General features: G+C 39.4%; 1 protein-coding gene across 1 annotated transcript in view; it reads left to right on the top strand.

The window, feature by feature from the left end:
• KCNK13 (potassium two pore domain channel subfamily K member 13) overlaps positions 1-18,898 on the top strand; it is a 46,460-nt gene extending 27,562 nt beyond the window's left edge. The window contains exon 2 of the mRNA XM_033063859.1: positions 17,285-18,898. Within this exon, the coding sequence (XP_032919750.1) occupies positions 17,285-18,177 (893 nt within the window). The 3' untranslated portion in view covers positions 18,178-18,898. The remainder of the gene's footprint in view (positions 1-17,284) is intronic.
• The last annotated feature ends 6,879 nt before the right edge of the window (positions 18,899-25,777 follow it).

The following is a 25,777-nucleotide window of genomic DNA, read 5'->3' as shown; positions in this document are numbered from 1 at the left end:
AGATTGATATGATATGATATGATATGATATGATATGATATGATATGATATGATATGATATGATATGATATGACATGGTATGAAAGACCTCCTTGCAAATTTCAGGATAAGTTCTTGTTAATCTTCACGGTCAATTTCTTGTCTTAGGAATAAATAAAGGATGAAAATCAAAGCTGCACATGAATAAGGTTTGGCTGAATAAGATCCAAGGAGACTTATTTAGTCATACTTGGGTTTGTGTTAAAAAGTGAGTAATTTGCCATACTTGAGAAAAAGGCTGATCTAGCAGAACTGCCATCACATAAAGCAGAGGTGAATGGAGTCTAATCTGAACAAGTGTGTCCCAAAGGAGACTATTTGTGTAATGTCCATGTAATTACTATTTGTGTAATTTGTGTAGTGCCTCCCCTCTTCCTGAACTGCCTGGACTTCTGTCAGGGAAATGCCTAAGGAAAAATAAAGCAGGCAAGCAAGTAATCTAAGCTTTATCTTGGATGTGAGAAAAGAAAGGAAACCACAGTAGGATGGAGTATTAAAATAAGAAAAATCAATTGCTGACTGTCCAGGTGGCCTTTGAGATGGAAGCAGCGGTATTGCACTCCTGATTCCCCTGCACCAGTATCCACAGGATAGACCAGAACAAGAAAAGGCATGCAGGAGGACACAGAGGAAAAGCACTGTCACAGGGCACTCAATATTACAGCAGTAATATTGACATGCATACCTGTTACCTTGCTTTCACAGAGCTCTCTGTCTCACAGCTATAGTTGTGGAAAGGTTCAAAGCTGAGGCATGGTGGCATGCGTGGACTGGTCCATCTTACACTCCTAAATACAGCTGCAAAAGAACTGGAGATAAAAGTCAGCTTTTAAATTCACATGTGTAATAGCTGTTTCTGCTACTTTTTGTGGTAATGGAAGTAATGAAAATTTTTCTTCAATGAGGGTTGCATGGAAGGGTTATCTGCTCTTTTCCTGGGCAGCTGAAGTGTTCGGGCTAAACTGGCTTGTGTAAACGCCTGTCACACACTCTGCAAGAGAAACTAAATTTCTCTAAAAGAGCCTAACTTTGAATTTCCCAAATGATTACAAAATAACAAAACAAAACAAAAACACACACAAAAAGTGCCCTGTTAGGTGGGAGGAAGGTAGTAAATTAACATCTGCAGATGTCATTTCTCCTTATCTTTCACAGGAGAAGACAGCAGAGGAAGGTACAGAGCTGAATGCTTTGCTGTGCTTCTGCACCTCTTTGTCTTCTCCCCATCCTTTCTCATTTTATAAAGGATGAAAACTCACGTGTACTTCCAGGAACAATAAAAGAACTTTTGGACTGGCACATTGACTATAGCTTTTGGAATTGCTGAAGAGCTTGACATAATGTTTTATCAGCATTTACAACCTGCTCTGGGAGCTGTTCCTGCTGGGCTGTTGTTTCTACTCCGCTCCATCCCCCTGGGTTTCTCAGCCTCTGCCTACGTTCTCCCATACACAGTTGCCCATAGCAACACCCATTTGAACAGGCCCCCGGTGCTGTCATCTCCCCTGGAGGACAGAACAGGAGTTCTGACAGTGCCAGCAGCAGCACTGGCAGAGCTCAGCTCTCTGGGCCTCCCCTGGTAAGCAGGACTGAAGCAAACACACCTCCAGAAAACAACAGTTTCCAGGAATGAGAGGGTAGCATATCCAACACCAAAAGCATTTGATGAATCACTTACCTACTAGGAGCTGGTCTGGTGGATACACCCTGTCCCTGATGTTCTTCAGAGTCAATGCTGCGCCCCATTATCCCAAACTTCTTCCACACCCAGAACCACCTTCTCTCTCACACCTGCCTGCTTTTTGTGGGATTCTGCAACTGGCTGGATCAAGACTGAACTGGTGAAAAATGCTCTGACAAAAGGTTCATTTTTAAACTGGAAGAGAGTAGGTTTGGATTAGGTATTAAGAAGAAATTCTTTACTGTGAGGGTGGTGAGACACTGGGATAGGTTGCCCAGAGATTGTGGGTGGCCCATCCCAGGTGTTCAAGGCCAGGTTGGATGAGGCTCTGAGTAACCCAGTCTAGTGAAAGGTGTCCCTGCCATGGTAGGGGGATTGGAAAAAGGTGGTCTTTAAGGTCCATTCCAACCCAAGTCATTCTATGATTTTTAACCTCTTCTTTGGATCAAAGTGAGGCTACAGCTGCACTGGCACAAGAAACCAGTGGCAGGGTCAAGTGCCACAGCTGCTTTTGTTGCCGTTGCCACCGAGATAAATTCTTATCAAATTTCAGTGTAAATTGAGAAAGCTAGGGGTTTTTATCAGTGTAGCTGGTAACTTCAGTACTTATGTGGCAATGCTGGCATAACCACAGCAACGGGGTTCAAGCAGAACTTGGTAGATGGGATCCACTTACAGTGAGATCTACTGGAGTTCTGCACTCAAATTTGCCATCACCTGAAAGTATAAAGGATTTGGTATAAATTGCCCAATGCTGATACAGAGCAAGTATCTCTCAAGTCTCTTCCCAGAGATTCAAATCCCAGTCTCTTTCAACATTGCTGTTGGGATGTTTGGACTCAGATCTGCACTCTACATCAGGTCATTTATCCTCACTCCAAGCTCCTTCTTCATTTTCTTTCTTTTCTTCTTTCATCCCCAACATATTCTTATTCTTGTGAAATCATAGATCTGTAGCTTTTGACCCATCAGGTGACACAAATTCCATTTAACCAAATAGCAGAACTGCAACAGCAATTAACAAGGCTGAATGTAGCAAGGTTTCTGATCAAGAAGAGTGAAGTTGGTATATTGTTACTCAGAATAGTGGTGCGGCTCAAAACTGGGCATTGAGGCTTCAAAATCCTTGAGCCTGCCCCACATCAATGGTAATAATGCCTTCATTTTCTGATTTGGTGTGCATTACCCTTAATTTATCTTAATAGGAAGGATTTATTACTGTTCTTATAGCTCTTGCTGTTCTCATGACTAGATACAAATCAGAAAAGAAGTGTGCTTGGCAGATCTCTAATAAACATGGTGAATTAGAAGTACATTACAGCTTCTGAAACTGAATGTGAATTACTACTGGTCATGTAGAGAGAGAATGGGTTTTAGAGAAACTTGGAAAATACACACCAGGTGTGTAAATCTTGGAAGAGAAGCATATGGGAACAGCAGTGGGAACCTAGATTTTCCTTAGCCAGTGCAGCGGGTAGAAAAGCTTACTCACAAGATGCCTTCCTACTCAAAGCAGTGAACCCATGGCTCAAGGTTTTAAATTTGTTCAGCCTGTGTTCAGCCTGAATTTGTTCAAATTGTGTGCCTGACCCAACTCTTGGGGATCGGTACAGGCAGACGGTGTGCTTTGGCTCACTCCAGAGAGAGCACCGCTGCAAAGGGTTGTGTCAAATGGGGAATGCAGAAGTTTTAAAATTATGTGTTGACATCTTATGAGCCAAAGCAGGAGAGCAGACTTCATTTTTAAAGACATCTATATTCTACTAGTTGGTATCATTGTGTTGAGGAAGACCTGATCCTTGAGCAGGCTGTTGTCATGTGCTTACTCATACAGCACTGGAATAAATCTGTCATTTCCTCACATTTCCTTACATCACTAAGTTGGGATATGCTGAATTACCTGCCCTCACACTGCTGAGTTTTAAAAAGTCACTTCAACCTATTTAAAATGAAATTAATTGTAGGATACCATAACAGAACCTCAGAATTTACTAGCTGAGTCAAATAAAGCAATATTAAATTGTACTAAAGGAAGCATAACTGTGCAGTCTCCTTGAAAGGGTACTTTTTGTGGTGATATATGAAAGGTGGAAATTTGGGTTTTTTTAAAGTTGCATTTTCTAATGTATCCTAAGTACAGTAATTTCACGATTATAAGCCGCACCATTTTGACGAAAATTTTGGTCCGAACCCAAAGTGCGGCTTATAATCAGGTGCGGCTTATATATGGACAAAGAACAAAAAGTTGCTGTTTTAGTTTGGAGGACAGGTATCTGCTGAGAAAGGCAGGAACTTTTCTTTGAAATGGAGAATGTAAACCCCCTCTCTCCAAATTATTATAATTTGGAAATCAAAGGCCTTTCAGGAAAAAATATGGAAATTAGGAATAACAGTTCTTTTCTAGGGAAATCAAAATAGAAATACAGTACTACAAAGAAACAAATCCCAAACCCTGACACAGTCAGAGTACAACCTGACACCCCGTCAGGCAGGGTGTTGGTAGCAGTCCCATTAAATGGTGGCTGCATCCTCCTGCAGTGACAGATGTGGCTCAGTTGGAGCAGTGCTCCTGTAGAAGGTGCAGTTTCCCTCCGGAGGTCCAGTGGTGATGTGCAGAAATCAAGTTTTCCTCTGGAGTCCAGTGGAGAAAGGGGCTCCCTTAGTGTCCCAAAACCTCTGTTTTTATCTTGGTAAGAAATGTTGGGCTCTTCCCCCTGGCTGGAGCAACTTCCAATGGGATGCAGTAATTTTATCAGTCACCCAGTGGGACTCAATGGGCCATTAGCAGAAAATGACTCACTGGAGGTGTGAAAAGATAAAGAACAATGCCCAACCTGGTTTCAATGGATGGCCCGTTAGCAGATTATCTGTCATTGAGATAAGGATCACTGTCCCCACCCTTAACATATGGTGATAGAATAGACCTTTTATCACACTCTGTGTTGTAACGTGCGGCTTATAATCAGGTACAGCTTATGTATGGACAAAAAACCAAAAAGTTACTGAAACCCAGAAGTGCGGCTTATACTCAGTGCGGCTTATAATCGTGAAATTACTGTAATATACCATAAGCATTGATGTTTTCAGTAAACCTGAGGTGACCAACATGCCTGACAAGAATAATTCCGTGTGCTGAATAGGCTGCAAAGCAAATGGTGTCTTTGCCTGAATCATTAGAGATCTCCTCAGATGCAATGGTTCCAAGGTAAAAATGGCAGTCTTAAACTGAAATTGTGAATGTTTTGTAGACAGGCAAGAGTGGAAGAACTGCATGTCCTTTTCCCCACAAGCTCCAAGGCCTCAGCTGTGGCAAGACATGTAGGAGTTAATCTACAGAGCACTATGTGTTTTCATAGTTGAGTTGTGAATAAAAACAGAAATACATGATTATTTTGTGTTGAAGAGAAATATGTACCCTAATAATGTATGGAGAAAATACAGTAAATTGCCATTCAAACTATATATTTTTAGCCACAGAATTTTGTTCTTAAGTTTAAATTGACATGAAGTAAAGTAAATCTGGTTTGCTAATATCCCTTAATAATTTTATGAGAACAGATTGGTTCTCATATTAAAACTTGTTTGGGAGGAGGTACCCAAAATTCAATCATGTGCATGATGCCAGTTAGCCCAACCTCCCTCATGTCTGTGGTTTTTATTGTGTCAGTAAGTATGTAATGTTTAATCTTTATGAAATGCTGGAGGCATTAATGAGATATTTCTAAGAACTTTCATAGTAGCTATTTTCTAATATACATGCTTTATTAAGTAATGAAGCAAGGTAAAAAGGGTTTTCTGAGCTTGAATTTTTGCTAAGGAGCACGATAGAAATATGACATCTAACACAAAATGAAAGGAGAAGATGGGAGGAAGGAAGGACAGAATGTGCAGCAGAGCTGGAATAACATGCAAATCCTGACAGAGCAAGCAGGGAAACAGGATTACTCTAAAAATTAAAAAAATTCCCAGTAAAGCCATATCAATGGTCCCCTTAGTCCTCTAGCCATTCCAACAGTGACAGGAGGTGATGCCATTTGGGGAGGCAAGCCTGGTCAAAGTCATCAATATGCCCCTTGTATACCCTCAGCATCCACAGTCACCAAGTTCCAATCCCCCTGCCATGGGCAGGGACAGTTTTCACTAGACCAGATTTCTGAAAGCCCCATTCAACCTGGCCCTAAATACTTCCAGGAATAGGAAGTCCAAAACTTCTCTGGGCAGCCTGATGCAGCCCGGGATCTGCTTGCCTTTCCAGACTGCAAGCACACATTGCTGGGTTGAGCTTTTCATCCACAAACACCACCAGATCTTTCACCCCAGGGCTGATCTCAATACATTCTCTGCCCAGGCTGTATTTGTGCTTGGGATCCCCCAACGTGTGTGCAGGACCTTGCACTGGGCCTTGTTGAACCTCATGAAGTTTTCACAGACCCACCTCTCAAATGGTTGTTTGAATTACCCAAAGCTTGCCATTCCAGTTCTTCTTTTAGGAGAACTATTAGCAATGCATTCTGAAAAAGATAAAAGATAAATCATAAAGCCACACACATGTCAAGATTCTATAAAAACATGTTGTAGCAAGCCCAGACATACATCTGACATTATTGTCATGTTTGTCAGCAAAACATCATTCTTGGGACTGCAAAACAGTGGTGGTGGTTAGTTTTATTTTTTGTTAGCTTTTCTTTAATAATTTTTTAGAAAACATTCATTGTGATATATACACTTATAAATACACTTAAAAAAGCAGTAATTTAGCCAATTTTCATTTTAAAAGAGTCCAGAAAGGAAAGGAAGTGGTGGGTTTTGTCAAATCCAGTGTGTGTGTTACAGATTTTCATGTGTTGCCAGAGATCCTGAAAGGCAGCAACACAGCACAGAGCAAAACATGGTATCACCAGGTCAACCATAGTTTTCATTAAAGTATCAGCACTCCAGGAGTTCTAATAGCCTTGATGAAGGCGACTACTTCAGAATAATTACTAGCCAATTTTTTCTTCCTTATTTCACAAAATGCTTTTGTACTGGACCAGGTAATTTGGTCATTCAACATTCTAATGTTAATACATGTTTAAGGCATATTATACTCCTGGCAACAGTCTGGTGTGGTTTTGTTTTTAGGGATTTTTGCTTTATTTTGCACTTGTGGGAGTTTGGCAGCTGTTGAAGCAGGGTTAATTTTTCTCTGTCTACATCATTCTTTATCGTATGTGTTGAGAATTTTTTGAAAACTCCACACATAAAAGCATAATCTTTTTCTTTTAAAACTCTTTTGGAGAATGTGACTTACTTATCTGCTTGTTAGAAAAGTTGCTGTGACTTTGAAAGCATTAATTTCTCAGCTCCTGGCTGCATGAATTTTTCTGTGTAGTTCAAAAACCTTTCTTTCACCAGTCTGATAGACTGAGTCTCTTCAAGTACTTCACTAGCAGGCTTTTTCTTTTAGAAGAGAATGCTTTGTGGCACAGGGTTTTGTACGTATTTTTCAGCATGCACATTTAATGCTGTATCAAAGCACTATTGCCTTTTCATGTATGGCAAACTGGTTTGGACTTAGCTTCCAGGAAGCCATTATAGAGAGACAGGAGATGGCACAGAGTCCTTCTAGTGAAGAAAGAACTTGATAAATAGCCTCAAAACTTTCAGGTTTCTTTTTACACAGTTAGCCACTGGACACTTAGAGTCCTAAGAAATCCTATTACTTAATTATGTGCTTCTTTTCCAAAGTAAAATGTGCTGTTCAGCTGGGGAATAAGTACTGTGAACTATGAGGTTAAACCTATTACTAGTACAGGTGGCATCTTCAAAACTTCTAGAAAGAGCCAGGACTTTACTTTGTCATTTTTTCTAGGGTTTTAAAATTTACAAGTGGATTGTATTTGGAGTAAATTGGACATTTTTTCTTTCCCTGGAAGAATACTCAATTAATTAAGCAGGCGATACTGCTATGTTTTGGATAAACATATTTAGTAAAAGCTTTCTCAGCTTCACTATTTTCATAAGCAAAGTGTGAAAAACAATTTTAATTAAATTTAGTTATTTAACTGATCAATATTGACAGTATCAAGTAAACCATGCCACGTATGTGAAAAGAGTATTTACAAAGCTGAGTGTTGTACATAAGCTGCCAACCACTGAATGATCCTGCTTCCAGGTTTAAAAGCTTCCCAAATATTGGGAAAAGCTATCTTCCAAAATAATCTAACATCTCCAGGATGATTCCTCTGATAAATTTCTCTCTGTGCATTTTAAAATGTATTTCCTTCTGTAAACACTAATGTTTGAAAAGATGGGCCCTTCTGAAGTCCCTGTTCCTTAGCATGAAGGCCTGGACACGAAGTTCAGGCTTCAAGACAAGGAGCAGCACACTGCATTGTACCCCAGAGTGAGTGCAACCTCCTCAAAGTTCAGCCAGGCATTTCACAAAAATTTTACTCTTATATTCTTCAGCCTTATCATTTCCTTTCAGGGATTGTCATCAGAGAAGAGCTCACTTTCCCTGGAGGCTCTCAAATATTTTGTTGGAAATAAAAGCTGCAGATACTTCTTGGCAGAGAGGAGAGCTCAGTTAAAATGGCTTACACTTCCAACAGCAGTACAGTAATTGCTCACAAAAAAAAAAAAAAACCTGCTAATTCAGTTAACCCACTTGCAGAGAAAAATCTCATGAAGCAGAGAGAAAGTAAAGAAATATTTATTTGAATAAATAATTTAAATAAAAATCTTTAAATAAAGATGTCAAAAGCTGTTATGGCCCATTTAACCTTTAATCAAAAATGCTTCAGAAACAATTTCACAATTTTACCTCTGAAAGGATTCACTGCAGTTTTATCTTTGCATATATGAACATTTCTCTTTCCAGACATCATTAAAGTGTTATCTTTATTTCCACAAATCTAGAAATATCTGACTGGAAACCCAGATATCCCTGTTATCCTCTAGATGAATTCCCATCCGTCTGGGCACCTACCACGCAAGGGACGCTCTGCTGAGCAAGGGGGCTGGACTGGCCAGTCTCCAGAAACCCCTTCCAACCTTAGCCACTGTCTGATTTTGGAATGCCCATAATACATCACTTGTTCAGTTATATCAGCAAATGCCTAGCTCTGTAGCTTTTAACTACTCCTTACCATCTTGCTGTAATCTCATTCAGCCGTCCCCGCCTCTGCATGCCTGTCTTGTCCTTGTTTAACTGTTTGCGTGGGTAAGGCAAATGCTGAGACTTTGAATATGCCTGATGCACGGAGAGCAGAGCTGATCATCACCCAGAGAGGTGAGAAGAGATTCAGCCCTTGAAATAGGTGTTGTGTTGTGGGTGTTTTTACATTTGCAATGGCACAATACTTTGACAGCAAGCCAAAGTTACTGTGGAGGATTTGGAGTAGCAGAGCATTGAACCTCCTTGTCATATTTTACAAATGGGTACTGTTTTACATAAATGTTTGGACCTGTTAAAATCATGTGAGTAGGCTTGATCACTGAATTTATGCTTGTTTTACAGAAATTTGCCACTATAGCTGTCACTAAAAGAACATCTCTGGCTCATAGGAAGGGACATACGCATTAGATTTAGGACATCCATGAGCCAGGGACTTAGCAAGTCCTTTTACATTTTGAAAAAAACCAGACATTTCAAAAACAAGGGTACACACCTTGCTGTTGTGTGGATAGAAGCCAGCACAAGGTTTCAGCATTGACTTACTCTTTTCACTGAGCCAAAATTCACTGTGCTTTCTACTGTTGTCACATATCTTGGATTCTTTTCCCTTCGTTATGGTATCTTAGTACCTGGTGCCAAAAATGCTTTTTTTGGTAGGTGGTATAGTCTTTGAAGAATCCCAGCATTATTCAGGTTGAGCAACCTGGTCTAACAGGTGTCCCTGCCCCTGACAGGGGGGTTGGATGAGATTATCTTAGAAGGCCCCTTCCAACCCAGACTATTCTGTAATTCTGTGATTGCTTGACAAACTCAGATTTTTTTTCCCCAACTGTCCACCCATCAGCGCCTCTCACCCCAGAAAAAATGTTTACTTTCAAAATGTTAAAAAAAAAAAGAGAAAGTAGCTTTTGCCCCCTTCATAACTCCTGGTTGTTGAGACACAGATTAAGGGATAAGAAATTCAGAGTTGATAAAACCAAAGTTGAAGTTTATCATCATATGCTCCATTGCAACCACTCTCAGATTTGTCATTTCTCCATTGCCAGTTGTCCAGTGATGAATATTCACTGAAATCTCTGATAATGCTGTCTGTCATGATTTGCCAGGTTTTAAAATTTTAGTTACAATTACAATCTGCTTCTGCTTTTATATAGAATATTTCAAAATCCTTATTACACGATACAAACAGCCTTTTCTCTATGGTGTGACCTCATGGGCTTTGTTTCATATTTGTAGTCCCTGCAGCACCTGCTTGAGTACTATGATTTTTTTTTTTTGTTTTATTCTTAGCTTTCTGTCAGTCTCCAAGAAACTACTACAGCACTATCTGTACTGTCTTTCATGCCATGGTCCTTTGATCTGTCCTTTAGTTTGATGTATCCAAGCATCAGGCCAACCCAATTTTCTGGGTGAGGTTTTTGTTTCCTGGGAAGTAGCAGTGCTGAGGCCCTTGGCTACCAAACTTCCTCTCTGACATCCAGATAAGGCTTGAAATCGGTTAGGAAAATGTAATCACACAAAAACACACCTGCACATATACTGTTTCTTCAGCTTACCAAAAATAAATTCTTATCTGTGTCCAGCTTCCTTGAAGTCTGTAATCCTGCAGATTTTTTTTCTTTGCTTTTTTGAGCTTAATACAGCTGAGATATTTTTGCTTTAGTTGAATCACAAGGGACATTGTTGCTTTAAATTGTTGGTATATAAGGCCAGGGAAGAGCTTTAATTTTGCAAAATCCCCCCCACTGAGATGCCCTTAACAGTTATGTCCCCAAGCTCGGGTTACCAAGACAATGCAAGCAGGCACCACTTGTTTTTTTACCCCTGAGGAGGCCAAAAAGCCTGCCTTATTTCTCATAGTTTTATCTTTAAATGAGAGGAAAGGTTAAAGCTTTATTCCAGAGAAAAGCTGTATATGCCAGCAATAAAGTAACAATAAGTAATTTTAAACTAACCTTTGAAAATTCTTGAAATACAGGCAGCTTTGTATGAGTCAAAAGGGAAAATTTTAGAGAAGATGAATTTACAGCTTAATGAGTACACAGTATTATGTTCCTATTCCAGGATAGTTGGAGTTATTATGTTTACACAGACTGAATGACTGCAAACAAACCCTTGAAACAGTGTTAATTAGATTCACAATTCAGATAAACTCTTATCTTGCCAAGATGAATTATGGTTTGAAGTTGCTGCCATTTGTTAGTAAGGTAGACTATTCAACAGAAAAGAAATGTTTCTAGTCAACAAAAAAGAAGTTTCTATATATGTATATGTATCTGACTCAGATGTAATTTTGTATATTTTTCAGGTTTGCATATATATATATATATACATACATATGTACAAATCTTGTCCACAGAACTACCACTCATCCATACTGTACCCATACCAAGGCAGAAGCTGTTAAGCACATTTGAGCACAGGATTTCAGGTTGTCTTGGAGCCAGGCACATACAGGCACAAGTGCCTTTTCATACAACATACTAAAATGAAAATGTGATTGACTATTAAATACAAATATTGTATTTAATATTCAATGTATATTATGTAATTAGATTAATGTTTGTATGTTTTGAGGCTAAATGAAAACCTTTAAATGACTGTTCAATACGTTAACGAAGTTTGAAAATCGTAATAAGTTATTTCAAAACTGAACTTTGTTCTATGCTTATAGTAACACAAAAGCTACAGAGGTACAAATCTATCTAGGGGTAATGGAAAGGCACTAGACCTAGCAGCTCCAGCATCAAAACTACATAAAAATTGTTTGAACAAAAGTAAACAAAAACCTTAAGGTAGGCATAAAACATTTATACATTGAATTTATGATCAGACAGCAATTGTAATAAGGCTGTGTACATTTCTTAGAGAAGACATGATGTGAATGTTAAATAAAATATAACCTTAATTATATAAAACAGAATGGCAAGATTTCCATAAATTATGTTATGTGAAAATCTTGAAATAATGAAAATTACAGTCATGTATTCTATAAGGACTACACAGACATAATAACAGAAGTGTCAACAGACCCCTCAAGATGTCCATTGAAACTGCTTTTTTGATTACATTGTTTGTTTAATATTGTCCCTTTAGCATTCCTTCTACTTGTGTCTTTTAGATTCCTTAGGATTGGAAGTTTTTCTTAAGGTAGGTTTCTGTTTCAGGCAGAACAGGCAGTTTCCGTATGTGAAATGAGAGAAGGGCAGTAACAGGCATCCAGCTCTCCAGACAGGGTTTAACAATGACTCTCTGTCAGCTGAACTTTGCTGTCTTAAATAGAGACATTGCCTCGTACACTAACACAAAACCAATTTTTCTTATGCCTTCCAAAACAAATCAGTGAAAACCCAAGGTTTTGCTATTTCTAACCTTGAAGTCCCATTCACACACTTGATGTGACACTAACCTACATCTGTGTCACAGGGTTGTGTTTACAGAAGCCTTTTCTCAGAGGGCAAGAAATGTTACACCCAGTCTCTTACACAAGTCTTCTGTCCCAGTGATGGCACAGACTGGGCACAGCATCCATGCAGTCCTCAAATCATCACCAACCAGCCCTTCAGCCTCACTGAAACTGGCCAAGAGTGCTGTCTGTCAGGTTTGATGAGTCTCCAAACAAGTTAGAGAGGGAAAAAGATCTCATATATGTATTGTTTCAAGACATCCTACACCATTAGTTTCAGCATCAGTGTTTGTCCTTTTGGAATGGACTGAACCCTGCCAGGAGGTCTGCAGAAGGTTACATCCCCCTCATCCTGCTTGTGCATGACATAGCAGGTGCACTCTGGCGCAGATGGAAGCAGCAGCAGCAGCACTCAGGGCAGGTCCCAGGTCACCAAGCAGCTGAGCACTCATCACAGCAGTCTGCAGCTATGACTCAGCTCAGATAGCCCCGGAGACATTTCCAGGTATTACAGCTCTGGAGTGCTGGGCAGGAGGTGCAGAGGTTGCTTGCGCAGACAAATCCAGAAACAGAAAAGCGCAAAGTAATGCTGTTAGATCCATGTATCCCTGCCTCTCTGGGCAGGCTGAACATTTCCCTACCACTCATCTGCACAAGAAAACAGCATTGGCAATTAAATCAATGACACCACATCCCAGACTGCCCTGATAAAATATTCTTTGTCAAATAATTGTTGCATTAAAGGGAAGTTTCATGGCTAGCTCCTTCTCCCTTCCTCATAAGAGAAAAGATCAAGATGGTTAAAATAATGTTTAAGACAACATGCATGGATGTATATCTCACTAGCCAGCCTCACAGTTCAGATGCTGATCTTCCACTGATGGGAAATCAGACGTGTCTATGTGCATGTGTGTGTGTGTGGTTTTCTGCATAGACTTAGCAAAATCAACAACACTAAAGATATTTTTTTATATCAGAAACTGTACCTAAGTGCAGGTTTGTTGCTGTCAGGTAGCTGTGACAGCACCATGCCTGCTTCCATCAATTTATCCTCTCATACAGTGGAAGTCTTCACAGAAATGAGTCTTTTTCTTCTCTTTCTGGAAAGAAGGACTTAATGTCCTCCTTTCTGGAACACGACACTTTTACAAGCTTGCTGATGTAGCAGTATCTTGAGGGCAGCAATGTGACAAGATTTGAGAGTCCTTTAGCTGTTCCTTCAAGAGTCTCTACAGGCGAGAATTACTCCAGCAGAAATAGTTTTGTTAGGAGTACATATCCTGCTCAGAGAGCACCAGAGGAAGTTATCATAGCAGAAGTGAATCTTGCCTAAATATTGGAGTCTGCACACTGTTGGAACAGTGCAAAGTGCAGGACGTTTTCTCAAAGAAGTCTTTGAAGTACAGCTTCTGTTGGAGTTGTTTCTTCTGTCTCTTTTAGCAGCACAAAACATCCCTGTGTAGATTGCTCAGTACAGAATGTGTCTGAAAAAAGGAGGGTCAGTATCTTTGCAGGTGTCTAAGACTTCCTGTATTTCTCTTTACTAATTACTGTTTTCTAGTTTTTTCCCCATTGCAGTTAAAAGTCTTTGTCCTATTTAGTTTGGTTCCCATCTATCATGAATCTCAATTATTATCCATTGTCTATTTCACTGGAAATTCATCATTTCCCCAGTGAGTGTCTAAACCGAGCTGATAAAGAAATAAATATAAAATACATTAGGAATACAGACACAACATCACAAACAGCTTTCATTGTAGGCTAAACTGGAATGCTGTTTTTTGTTGATATTTATATTTCTAACATCACAATTACTTGTTGCTATAGTGTTGCCCTCTCTTTCTACCTACTTCCTCTTTGTAGGAAGGGCAGGAGCAGTGAACTGCACACATTCGGAAAGGAAATGAGACCTCTCAGAAAAGAGAGATGTTTTTCAGAACAACAGAAAGACCCAATTGTATGATCTAAAATTAACTGTGAAATCTATATGTCTGTCCCAGTCTCCCTACAGACACATTACATGGGATGCCCCAGGCTTCATTCATGAGAGACTAGGACTGATGAACTATTTCTCATACTTTTTCATGGCACCAGGTGCACCAGGAAATGAAAACTGAAGTGTAACCTGTGAATATCAGGACATCTAGAATTAAAACACAAAATGCCAAACCATGTGTCACCAGAGGGAGATGAGTGTGGGTAACAACCCACAAGAAACACAGCAGCAGTTGGTAGCACTGGAGCAGTTTGCAACAGAAAAGATGAAATTGCCGAACATTGGCCTGCAATAGGCAGTGGATGCCCATTTCCTCTTGTTAGATTTCAATATAATCTTCTTACTGTTCAGTTGAGATTAATATTTGCTCGATGTTAATTCACTGTTGGCTGTAAGAAGATTCTGCTTTAGGACTTCCTCAGTCCTTCTTATCAAACTGGCTGTTGATAAGAATTACAGTGGCTTGCTTTTCTCCATTTATATCCAGTACTTCAAGAAGTAACAGAGTGTGGTTGTATTATACTGTCAATGTGATTTCCCTTTTTGGTTGTTTTTTTAATATAAATGTACACTTTTGGATACCACGTAATATAACCTGAACACACAGGTGAATTTTGGAGTGTTTTGCAGTACCAGACTTCATAATAAAATTTTACTGCCTAAACAAAATCTAAAACTTTGTTTCCCAAAGGAAGTGTGCAGTGTTTAGAAAAATTTTGCCGACTCTACTTGGAGTTTAAATTTCCTCCAACTTCTAAGAAAGTAGATCTGCTAGAGAGAAATTCAGAATTGATAGGAATATTCACCAAAAAACCCAGAATTCTTGCTTAAGCAATAGGTGAAAAAAAACCCACAATATTTGGAGGAAAACTGAAGTATAAAGAATGTACTTACTCAGTTCAGCTGAATATTAAGAAAGATCACACTAAGTTGTAGAAGTCAATGGATCACAGGACAGAGAGAAATCAGTATTATACTGAATTCAAAATAGGATCCTGAAATTTTTACTAAGAATGCTGCCTTCATTGCTGGGCTGGTAAACTTCGGATTTGTCATGTATCTCTATCAGTGGTGATAATTTAATGTCATATCTGCAGACATGTGTAACAAATTGTTTGAAACACTTTTTAGTACCTTAAAAACATGCTGTTTTCCCAACCCAGAATGATCTGATTTCCACTTGATTAACTATAATCTCAATTGCTATTTGAAACGGATTTCAAGAAATATCACCCAATTTGTAAAATAAAATTCACTAAACTTAATCAGTATTCTCTCATACCATAAAATCACCGGCATTTTTTTCCTGCAGTTGTGTCCTTTTTTTTTTATTCATCACAAGAAGCAATTTTGTATTTTCAAATAGTCTCCAAGTGTCAGTCACTGCTGTTATTTCCTCTTTTATATGATTTCATCATTTCATTCTGTGTTTGCTTCCCAATCTGCAATGTAATTTCTTGCTCTTTCACTGTTGTGCTCTGTGGGCCACACTGGTGCTTTAATTGCTCACTAAGTCATTTATTCATAGCTCACCATGATTCCCTGGAATGCATACTGAGTGGCTTTGAAAAGCATTTGCCATTGGATTGCAGAACAAACCCAGCAACAAAATCCAGTCAGCCAAAGAAACAACCTGAGGAGTTCAGGCTCTGGCCATGATGGCATCAGGATCCTGAGAGGGACCTGTGGGAAGCAGCCCAAAGGCATAGAGCTGCTCTAGGAGTGTGAGCCTTAACTGCATTTCTCTTTCCAGGGAATTTGCTTTATGCTGTAGGAGATGCCTGCCAATCTCTAATTGCTCTTTACCTTGTGCCAGGGGCTCCCCATCTTTCCATCTCTGCCCAGCCTACAGCTGCTTCCCTTTTTCAAGGAACAGGGTGGGGCAGGGACATGGCAGCCCCTCACTTCCCTCCCCACAGCTTTTTCGGGCCGACCTCACCAACTGCGGAGAGATTCCTCTTGTCCATTGGGTTTTTTTGTGTCTGTTCACATGGCGGAGGTCATGACTTGCATATAAGCCAGCCTACATGGAAAATATTCATTAAAACTAGAATTATAGAGGGATCAAGTCATGGAACAGAAAGGGAGGGTTGAAAGCAAGAGGAAGTATTTGTGTGCCAAAGGCAACAAAAGGAAAAAGTTCTTGTGAAGAATGTTTTGTCTGTGGTTTGTCACTTGTCATGTTGTTTTCCACACCACAGAGCTGCAGTTCAGCTCTCCCTAGCACAGAAATTTAGTGAGGAGGCTGGAGCCTCCTGTAGGACCACTTGATGTTTTATTGTGGATTCAGGCAAAAGTGCAGTGACCCTGGAGAGCCCACACCTGGTGCTGCTGTTAGTGGGGCTCGAGCTGGAGGGGTGAGGGACAGACAGCTGAGTCAGATGCAGGGCATCTTTAATTCCTGCTGGGACACTCATGAGGGGCTGTCAGGGGCTTTGTCCTGTGATGTGGGCTCCCAGCCTGGACTTCCACAGCCAGGCTACAGTGGGTGCTGAGTGCTGGGTGATGTACCACCTGCACTAACACCAGGAGCCAAGTGAGCCTCAGAGAAATTTCACCTTGTGTTCCAAAGACTTGGTGCAGATGGATCTCTGGAAGCCAAGAACCACCCCTGGGACAGGACCATGGTGCAGAAAGGATAGAAGAAAGCGACTGCAATAATCCCAAAGCCTGGAAACAATCCAAAGCACAAAGAAAGAGTGAACCTAGCAACCAGACCAAAATTCAGACCTCCTCTAAACTGTCTATTCCTGTCCATGTGTTTCGTTCTGCTTTTTGTTTCATTCTGATTCTGGAGGAAATGCTGACATGTGTTCCTTCCCCTTACAGCTCGGACATGGTCAAGCACAAGTGGGTAACATCTGGGGAGAGTATATTTTTTCTCAAAGCTGGGCTGTGCCACAGGGAATTGCTACCAATTCATCGGTCTTGCACGTGATGAAAGTCCTAACTAACATGGTACCTACAGGTTTACTTTTTTCAATTGTTCTTTTTTGTTTTCCAGGGTTTGGTATGACCACCCCAGCCACCATTGGAGGCAAAATTTTTCTGATATTTTACGGCCTTATAGGATGTGCAGGGACCATTTTGTTCTTTAACCTGTTCCTGGAGCGCTTGATCACTGTCATAGCTTACGTCATGAAGTCCTGCCACGAAAGACAGCTGAGGAGGAAAGGGGTTCTCCCTCACAACGGCCGGCGGGGCTCGGGGACCTCGGAGGTGGACAGCCTGGCGGGCTGGAAGCCCTCTGTGTACTATGTTATGCTGATTTTATGTGTAGCATCCCTCATCATTTCCTGCTGTGCCTCTGCAATGTACACACCGATTGAAGGGTGGAGTTACTTTGACTCACTTTATTTCTGCTTTGTGGCCTTCAGCACCATTGGTTTTGGTGATCTGGTCAGTAGCCAGAACATCAGGTATGAGAGCCAAGGCCTTTACCGCTTTGGCAACTTTGTCTTCATACTCATGGGGGTGTGCTGCATCTATTCCTTATTTAATGTGATCTCTATTGTCATCAAGCAGTCCATAAACTGGATATTAAAGAAGATCGCCTGCAAGTGCTGCCACAGATGCCAAAGAAGATTATTTCGTTCACGGAGGAACGTGGTAATGCCAGGAAATGTGCGCAGCCGGAGAAACATCTCCATCGAGACTGACGCTGTCAATGAGAGCGACACCGACGGACGCCGTCTGTCAGGAGAGATGATCTCCATGAAAGATTTCCTCGCCTCCAACAAAGTGTCGCTGGCCATCATGCAGAAACAGCTGTCAGAAACTGCTAATGGATATCCAAGACAAATGAGCTCTAATTCTAAGCAAAATGGATTCTCTGGTGGGGTTGGAGCCCTAGCAATTATGAACAACAGACTGGCAGAGACAAGTGTGGATAGGTAAAAAAGTAACAGTAATAACAGTGAAACAGTGTGAACCATTTCAGTGGGTGTTGAAACAACGTGAATCGAGTGAAATAGCTAGGGAGAGAACACCACCAGAGGGTGGGATGATGTGAAGAGCACACCTCCTGATGGAAGACCTCTTGACTTTTTTGGGGACTGTCACTTAAAATTTTTGCATTGTACCAGTCCCGGCCTTCCTTCTTCCCCATTGTTCTGCTCCTCAAGCAGATTTCTGCAGGGGGATTTTAATTTAGCCTTCAGATAAAATTTCCATGTCCTGTTCTTCTCCATTATGTGACATACAGGTTTCAGGATAAGAAATCTCCAAGTGTGTCTACTGAACACATTCTTAATTCAGAGATTGTTTGGAGGTTTCTGTCTTGCTATCATCATGCCTGTTTGCTGGAAGTGACTTATCTGAGACCAAAAGATGAATCAGCCTTTGTGATATTGCAGATGTAATTTAATGGAAAATAATATGAAATTTGGTAGGTATATGCTGGAGCTATTGTAATGCACACGGGGAAAGAATTTTGCCTTTAGAATTTATTTAGTCTTTCGTATAAGAGGATACTGTCAAAAGTGATAGAATAAAAATTTATCCTCCTTTTGTTTACTTCATTTGCAAAACATGATTATTTTCCAAGGATACTTTTTCTTCAAGAATTGAATCACTGTGCCTGTTTCAAAAATGTAAAATTAAATTGAAAATTGACATACTGATGAGTGGTATGAATTATTCCACAGTAGCAAAGACTTTCCAAATTTCTGTTCATATTTGCCTCAATTGTGACTGAAGCATCAGCATTGTGTAATGCAACTAGTAGCTGAGTTTACACTACAGGCTTTAGTGTGCAATTAGATTGCCATGCCAGCATCCAGAGTGTTATTACAAATGACTGTGATCACAGAATCACTTTGCAAATGTCCTTTTTCTTTCTCGTGTAACTCTGTCATTCTTCATCTGTTTCTCTGGCTTTCAGTGATAGTAATGACAGGGTCCTGATTAGGGAAATAGAAAATGTATTCATTCCCTGCTTCTCTCAAAGGAATGCTCTGAGTGTTCATTATGGCTAGAAAGGAAATTTCAGTGGCAAGAATAATAACAGTGAGAAGATCATAAAAACAGGAAAAAGAAACTGTCTTTAATGACAGTGAAATTAACCTTTGTATTAAATAGCTAAAGAAATAAGGGATTAAATTAACATAAAATCTAGCAAGAATTTAAGGAAGACTGGGTGAATTCCTGATTCTCCTTCAAACATGCAACACATTAAAGATAAACAATATATGAGAGTGTAAATAAGCAGAATTGGTCACAAAGGACACCATCCCCTGGAAGGAATAGCGTTTGCAGGACTAAATATTTTTTTCACAGCTGAAAAGCCTTTCAGAATAGTGCAATATTAGGAAATTTAGAACATTGTATGTAGTTCTCTCATACAGAACAATGCAGATAGCCTCTTCAATTTAATTTGTACTAGGAATTACTATCACAGCTTTTTTTTCTTTATTCTGGCCTGAAGTTCTTTTACTTATGTTTCTGATATTGTAGAATAACATCTAATTTTATCAATATTTGTATTTGAAAACAAAAGCTTGGAATCCTCTCATATAATAAACTAACCCCAGATATTCAACAAATGTACTTAACTAGAGAAAAGATTTCAAGCTCTTTTTACATTATTAGGAGTAAAAATCCTGATTTAAAGTCAAATCCTGCTGTTCTTAGTTACAAGGAAAGCTTCAAACTGAAGCCATCAGTTGAAATTCTGGTATCTATCAACTCATCTGTGCAGCAATGGAACAGTCTTAACAGTATCCCTTTATATTTGAATCCATGTAAAATATGAATCAGCTTCCAAACCCTATCTTCTGTGAGAAAAACAGTTTTATTTGGTTTTGTGGGGGGTTGTGTATTAGCAAAAATTTGCACAGAGCTATTTCAGATGAAATTAAAATACCCAAGATCCATTACACTCTTACACCCTTTTTTTTTTTTTTAAAATCCCTTGGTCTCAATCTCACAGAATAAAAATACTTGGCTGTAAAAACAGAGAAGTACTGCTCTGAAGCCTCCCAAATTCATTCAGGAACCCCTCTGTTCACTGCCTGTAACCCTGAGATTTCATTGTTCATGATGTACTCCTCTGCCAACTAGCAGAAATAGTATAGCACAGAACCCATTGCTTCTGCAATCATTAAGAGGGTCTTCAGATGGTTTCAAGACATGAGAGAGTGGTGTTACTCTGTTCCAGTCTTTCTGGTAACCAGCCATGGTTTCTTATCACCCCAGGGGAATATTTGTCAGCTATTTTCAACAGGTCTGAAAACATCTATGGTTATGAAAGCAAGGGACAAATAGTCTTTATCAAAGAGACTTGTCAAGGCTGTGAGGGATCTTGGTATACACTAGCTCTGTTTTCATTGATCAGCCCTGATCTTCTGCTCACTCAAGCACTGCCTTCATGACCCAAGCCTGCCAGGTGCAAGATCTCTGCACTGGTTTTGTGGTTGGATTTCATGTCCACTGAAGATAACTAGGGAATAGCTGCACTAATCATTTCTATTCAGATGTCAGTTGCCGGAGATGAAGGACCAGCATATTCCATCCCTGTGCTATCTCGTACCATGATGCCATCCTGTCCCTAAGAGACCTCTGACTTTGTAATTGAGCTCCCCTTATGGCAGCCACTCTCAACATTGAATGAGGTAACTTTGCCAAGGAGACTGTAAATTCTTAGAGGGTATCTGCCGGTAAATAAGGCTTTTAAGATCAGAGACAAATTTCTACTGCAGTCCCATGGAACAAGTACAGTTGTTTTTCTAAAGGTTGAAGAGAGAAATCTGCAAAAGCTCTGTTCATAGTGTAGTATCAAGATACTAAATTTGCGAAACAAGTGGAGATACAAATGTACACATACCAAACAAAGAGCAGAATTTAACACAGGAGTGACAAATGCCCAGTAACTGTGCGAAAAGTAAATTAAAATAAAAATAAAGATAACATCACATTTCTTGCATGACTTTTTAAAGTAGCAATGAGGAATTAAAGGAGATAGTCAGGGATCTATTTTCAAAGCTTTTCAAAACTTTTCAAAGTGTATATTTTAATGCTGTATTGCTTAACACTAAAATCTGGGTCAACAAGACAGAAACCTGTTTTCAAAAGTACTGAGTTTCTCTATTGCCTGCCATGAACTTTCATGATGGCTATTGAGATATGGGGGAGAGGTTTTTAAGGTAAAAATGCTTGGGGGAAAACCTTGGATGTCTTGAGGTTCTGAATCTGCACTTTAAAAGGTCAGGAGTATTACTAAAATCAGTGGGTTAAACTGCAGGCTGCAGCCTGCCAGGCTGAAACTGAAAGTTCTTGATGGAGTAATCTGCTGAAATTTAACTTATGGTTATGCCACAACTTAATAAAATCATTATTGAACAGTGTAATTATTTACATTGAAAGGAAATATCTAGTGCTAACCAAAATACAATCAAATAAAAGTAGAGGTACCTCTTAGGGTTCTCTTGCTAGTTTAGGTTTTGTAAAATGTGTGCATCAGGCACTTTGCTGGTAGGTATTTGTGAAAGCAGTTACATTCATTTACCTCCATGAAGGACGTGGGCCTCTTTTCACAAGGACATGAATAGACTCTTCAAAGGCATTTAATTCCTGCTGAACGTCAATTAACTTCCCACCACATACCAACTTTCAGTAGAAGTCAGGTACTGGATTCCCTTAGGCAGTTTCAGAACCCCAGCCATGTATTAGGTTTTGAATCTAAGATGACCTGACAGTGTTCAAACAGTTGGAGCAAAGTTTCAGTGATGCAGCGCTCTAATAGCTGAATTAATTTATCTAAAAGCATTTTGTGCTGAAAGCTTTGCAAATAACACAAACAATGTTTACATTTTGTTTGATTTAATCTTGGCCTCTGTCAGTTTTAATTATATTTGACACATTTACAAATTGAAGAACAAAGAGAAGGTTGGGCGAGGCATAAAAAATAAACCATCTCCTTTTCTCTAACTGAATTGACCAAGAGAAAGAGGTCAGGTTGGGAAAAGAGATTATAACATTATATTTGAATAAAGCTTCTCTGGAGGTGGAGGGTATTATGTTGTTTGGACGACTTCTCTCCAACAGCTGTGGAAATTGAACTATTTGTGTAACCCCCTGATGTCCCCACGCTGGGAACAGAAGCTCAGTGAGCCCTAGCTTAGAGAAGGGTCATCATTTCCAAGCAATACAGTTGCAATCTGCTTGTTTTAATTTAAGCTGCTGACACTGGGCTAACATAGCACTTTCTTAGATTCTTCAAGAAGTAGAAAAGTTATTTTATCTAAGTTCACGTACAAACTTTGGAGAATCACCAAGTGTTTTCTTTCCCTTAGGCAGAAAATACTGCCAAATATATAAGTACAATGTGTCTGTTTGAGAATGTTCACAGTAGTTTTTTGCTTAATCCAGGAAATAAGAATACAATCTCTTCCCTACTCCTGATTTTTAAAACATCTATTGGCAACAATATCTGCATAATACTCTGCTTATTGCTTGAAAGGCCACATTTCACTAGGAAAATTAAAGCCATTGCTCATCAAGGTGGACCAACATAGTCTTATTTTTTATTAGATTTAAGAGAAACTGTGAACACAAAGAATGACATTTCACATCCAAGTGGTCAGAAGCTTTTTTATATAACCTGTGTTTATAGAGTTGTTTTATGTCAAACCAGACAAGCACCACATCACTCTAATATGTGCCTTCAGTTTTCATTATTTGAAATTATTTGTGATAATAGAATAAATATAAATTTGCAAACATTTTTGAGAGGTACAGTAGTAAGACATGTTTAAAATGAAATACTATTTTCCACAGGTTGCCTAGCTTTCTATAAAGGGGAAGTTTGATGAAAGGCAGAATCAACTCTTTCCAAGGAAGGGGGCAATTTCTGGACTCAAATGGATTTCCTATTAGGTACATACAGAAGCTCCCAGAGGGGCAAGATGGCTTAGTTTTCAAAAATGTTATCTTTTGAAATGCTTTTCAAAGCTATTCTCCCTTTTAAAGCCATAGAACAGTGTCAGTATTTTTTGTTTGTCTTATCTGGGAAAACTTAACCTTGTTTTTTGATATATTTAGAAGAAAAAGATGCACATGAAGAGAAATGGAAATGACCTTACATAACCTTTGCATGTATTGCTTGGAGCTGCAGAAATCCTCCTCTTTATCCTAAATCAAGTTTACACCAGAGTAATTTCTCCAACTCACCAAAGAGGTTTGGTCTTATTAGCGAGTAGTCACAGCTCAAATTAAAGAACTTTAAAGTTATATTTGTTCATCTGTTTAAATGAGGCAATGAGCTGATGGTCTGAGCAGTGGGTGCTGTTCTAAGTTTGCTAGCATTCAAAACTAGCATTCATAGCTGGAATCACAATTGTTCTCATCTCTGCAATGGTCAGGGGGACACTGAGCAGTGTTCTTAGTGCTGCAGTAGCAGCAATGGCTGGCCATTAACCTCTGGGTGTCCTGTGGTCTGCACTTAGTGCCCAGGGCTGGACCTAGACAGAGAGAATGCTGTCCAGAACCAGCAGTTCAGAGAGTAACAGAATAATTTACTATGGAAGATGCCTCTGGATACCACCCTGTCACCATTTTCCAAAGTACACCTAGCTAGTTCCTGCCCATCTCAGTGAATATATCTGTGATTTGCTGGGTGATGCTTCTTCAGCAGTCTGTTCACATGTACTGACAGTGGCCTTCTTGCATGAAGTAATGAACAGCACCCCTACCAAGAGAAAGCAACAGACCTTCCTCTGAGCTATTGCATTTGGGTAAACACTTAGCTCCAAGTTAAACACATTTCTTTGTAAATAGCATCCAGACAGCTGCTTTTCTCAGCCTCATACATAGCAGATGGGTATTTTGATCCCTAGGTATCATTATTGTTGGCAGTCTTATTTGAGATGGCAGAGACTGAAAAGTTCAGTCTGTCTGTCCTAGGCAGGGGTATTACTCTTTTGGCAAGCAACCCATGGCACTTTGGCTCTACACATTGGATTTGGCTGGATTCTCACTCAGGAATGGCTTCTGCTGCACTAAAATCAATGGAGATTTTGCTTCTGGATCATTTATCTGACATTTTGCACAAGAATTAATTTCACTTTACAAAATAATCCAAAGAAGTGTGACTAGCCTTTTGCTTTGCTTTTACCACCAACAAATGCTAAATTCTACTTATGCAGTGCTGTGTTCTGCAATAAATTATTGCCTAGCAATCATTTTTTGGTCTACAAAATAATAATCTAATTCTAAAGAAGACCAATTTAAAATTGAAAGTACCCAGATTATTATCTTTAAATATTGTTTGGTAGTCATTCATTTCCTCAGCTGAAAAAACTCTAACAAATAACACATTTTCCATGAAAATTCCTGCAGTTTTGCAAGGGCAGATTTTGCTCTGTGCTGACTGCTTACATCGGCTTATTCTTTCCCTCAGCTTTCTGCTCTCAGTCCACACCTGCAGGACCCTTCTCCCTCTTTTTTTTTTCCCTTTCTATTTATCATTTTTCTTACTTCATCAAATTCTTCTGTTAGCCCAATATACCATGGTATATATACCACACAAAGCAAGTCAGGAGGAAAAGCAAGTGAGGCACAGAGAGTTCTAAATGCCCCATCAGCTGAGAAGGTGTCAAACAGAGCTTACACCTCCTCAGATTGCAGCATAGATGCAAAGGGTAAACAGCAAGTGTTGTGATATTTTAGCATCTCTAAAAAAAAGATCCCTTTAATCTGCCAAGATTTTAACTTCTTTATTCAGGGTTCTATCCCTGTCTTTCCCTATTTTGCTTTCTTTGGATGCCTAAGGCTTTAAGACCCTGTGCATGAACAACTGAAACTACAGAAATATTTCAGCCTATTTGCAGAAGATTTGGCCCTTGTTTGTCACCATGTAATAAGTCTGTGTGATAGTAAGAATTAGAATCCACAAACCACACCCCATGATTATAAGAAAATGGAGAACATTGTCATGCTTCTAATGAATTTCCAGTGTTAGAGATTTCAAAGCTGCAAAATATTGCAAACCTATTGCAGTGCATCTTAATTTAAAACATTTTTCCAGATGCTTAATTTAACTGTCCCTTGCTACAGCTGAGGCACATTGTTTGCATTTGAGCCCTGCTGAATATGGAAAACAGAATATTTCCTTACTTTTTGAAAGGAAGGTATTTTTTACAATATCTCATCTCAGTCTTTGCTGTCTCAGGATAGAAATATCCCCTTCCTTATGTGACATTTTCTACCATTGCTCTACAGATTGTGCTTCATCTCTTGGTCACTTTTCTTTTCAAGCTTAGTTGTCAAAATGAGATACAGCAACTGAGAAAATATATTGTTCATAGAACATGGAGCAGCATGGTTATTTTCCTCATCTTACCTCCCTACCCTGCTCTTGTTTCTAGACTGGTCATTGCTATTTTAAAACACTTTTCATTCATCTTCAGGTTTTCATATTACATCAATGCTATTTTTTTTTCCCAAACTGTTACCTAAACTCTGGTGCTTCCAGTTATGCATGGTGATGTACCATCTTTCA

This window comes from Catharus ustulatus, chromosome 6 (assembly GCF_009819885.2).
Source record: "Catharus ustulatus isolate bCatUst1 chromosome 6, bCatUst1.pri.v2, whole genome shotgun sequence".
Lineage (NCBI taxonomy): Eukaryota > Metazoa > Chordata > Aves > Passeriformes > Turdidae > Catharus > Catharus ustulatus.
The sequence above is the reverse complement of the archived record's forward strand: the minus strand, read 5'-3'. Positions and strand labels throughout refer to the sequence as shown.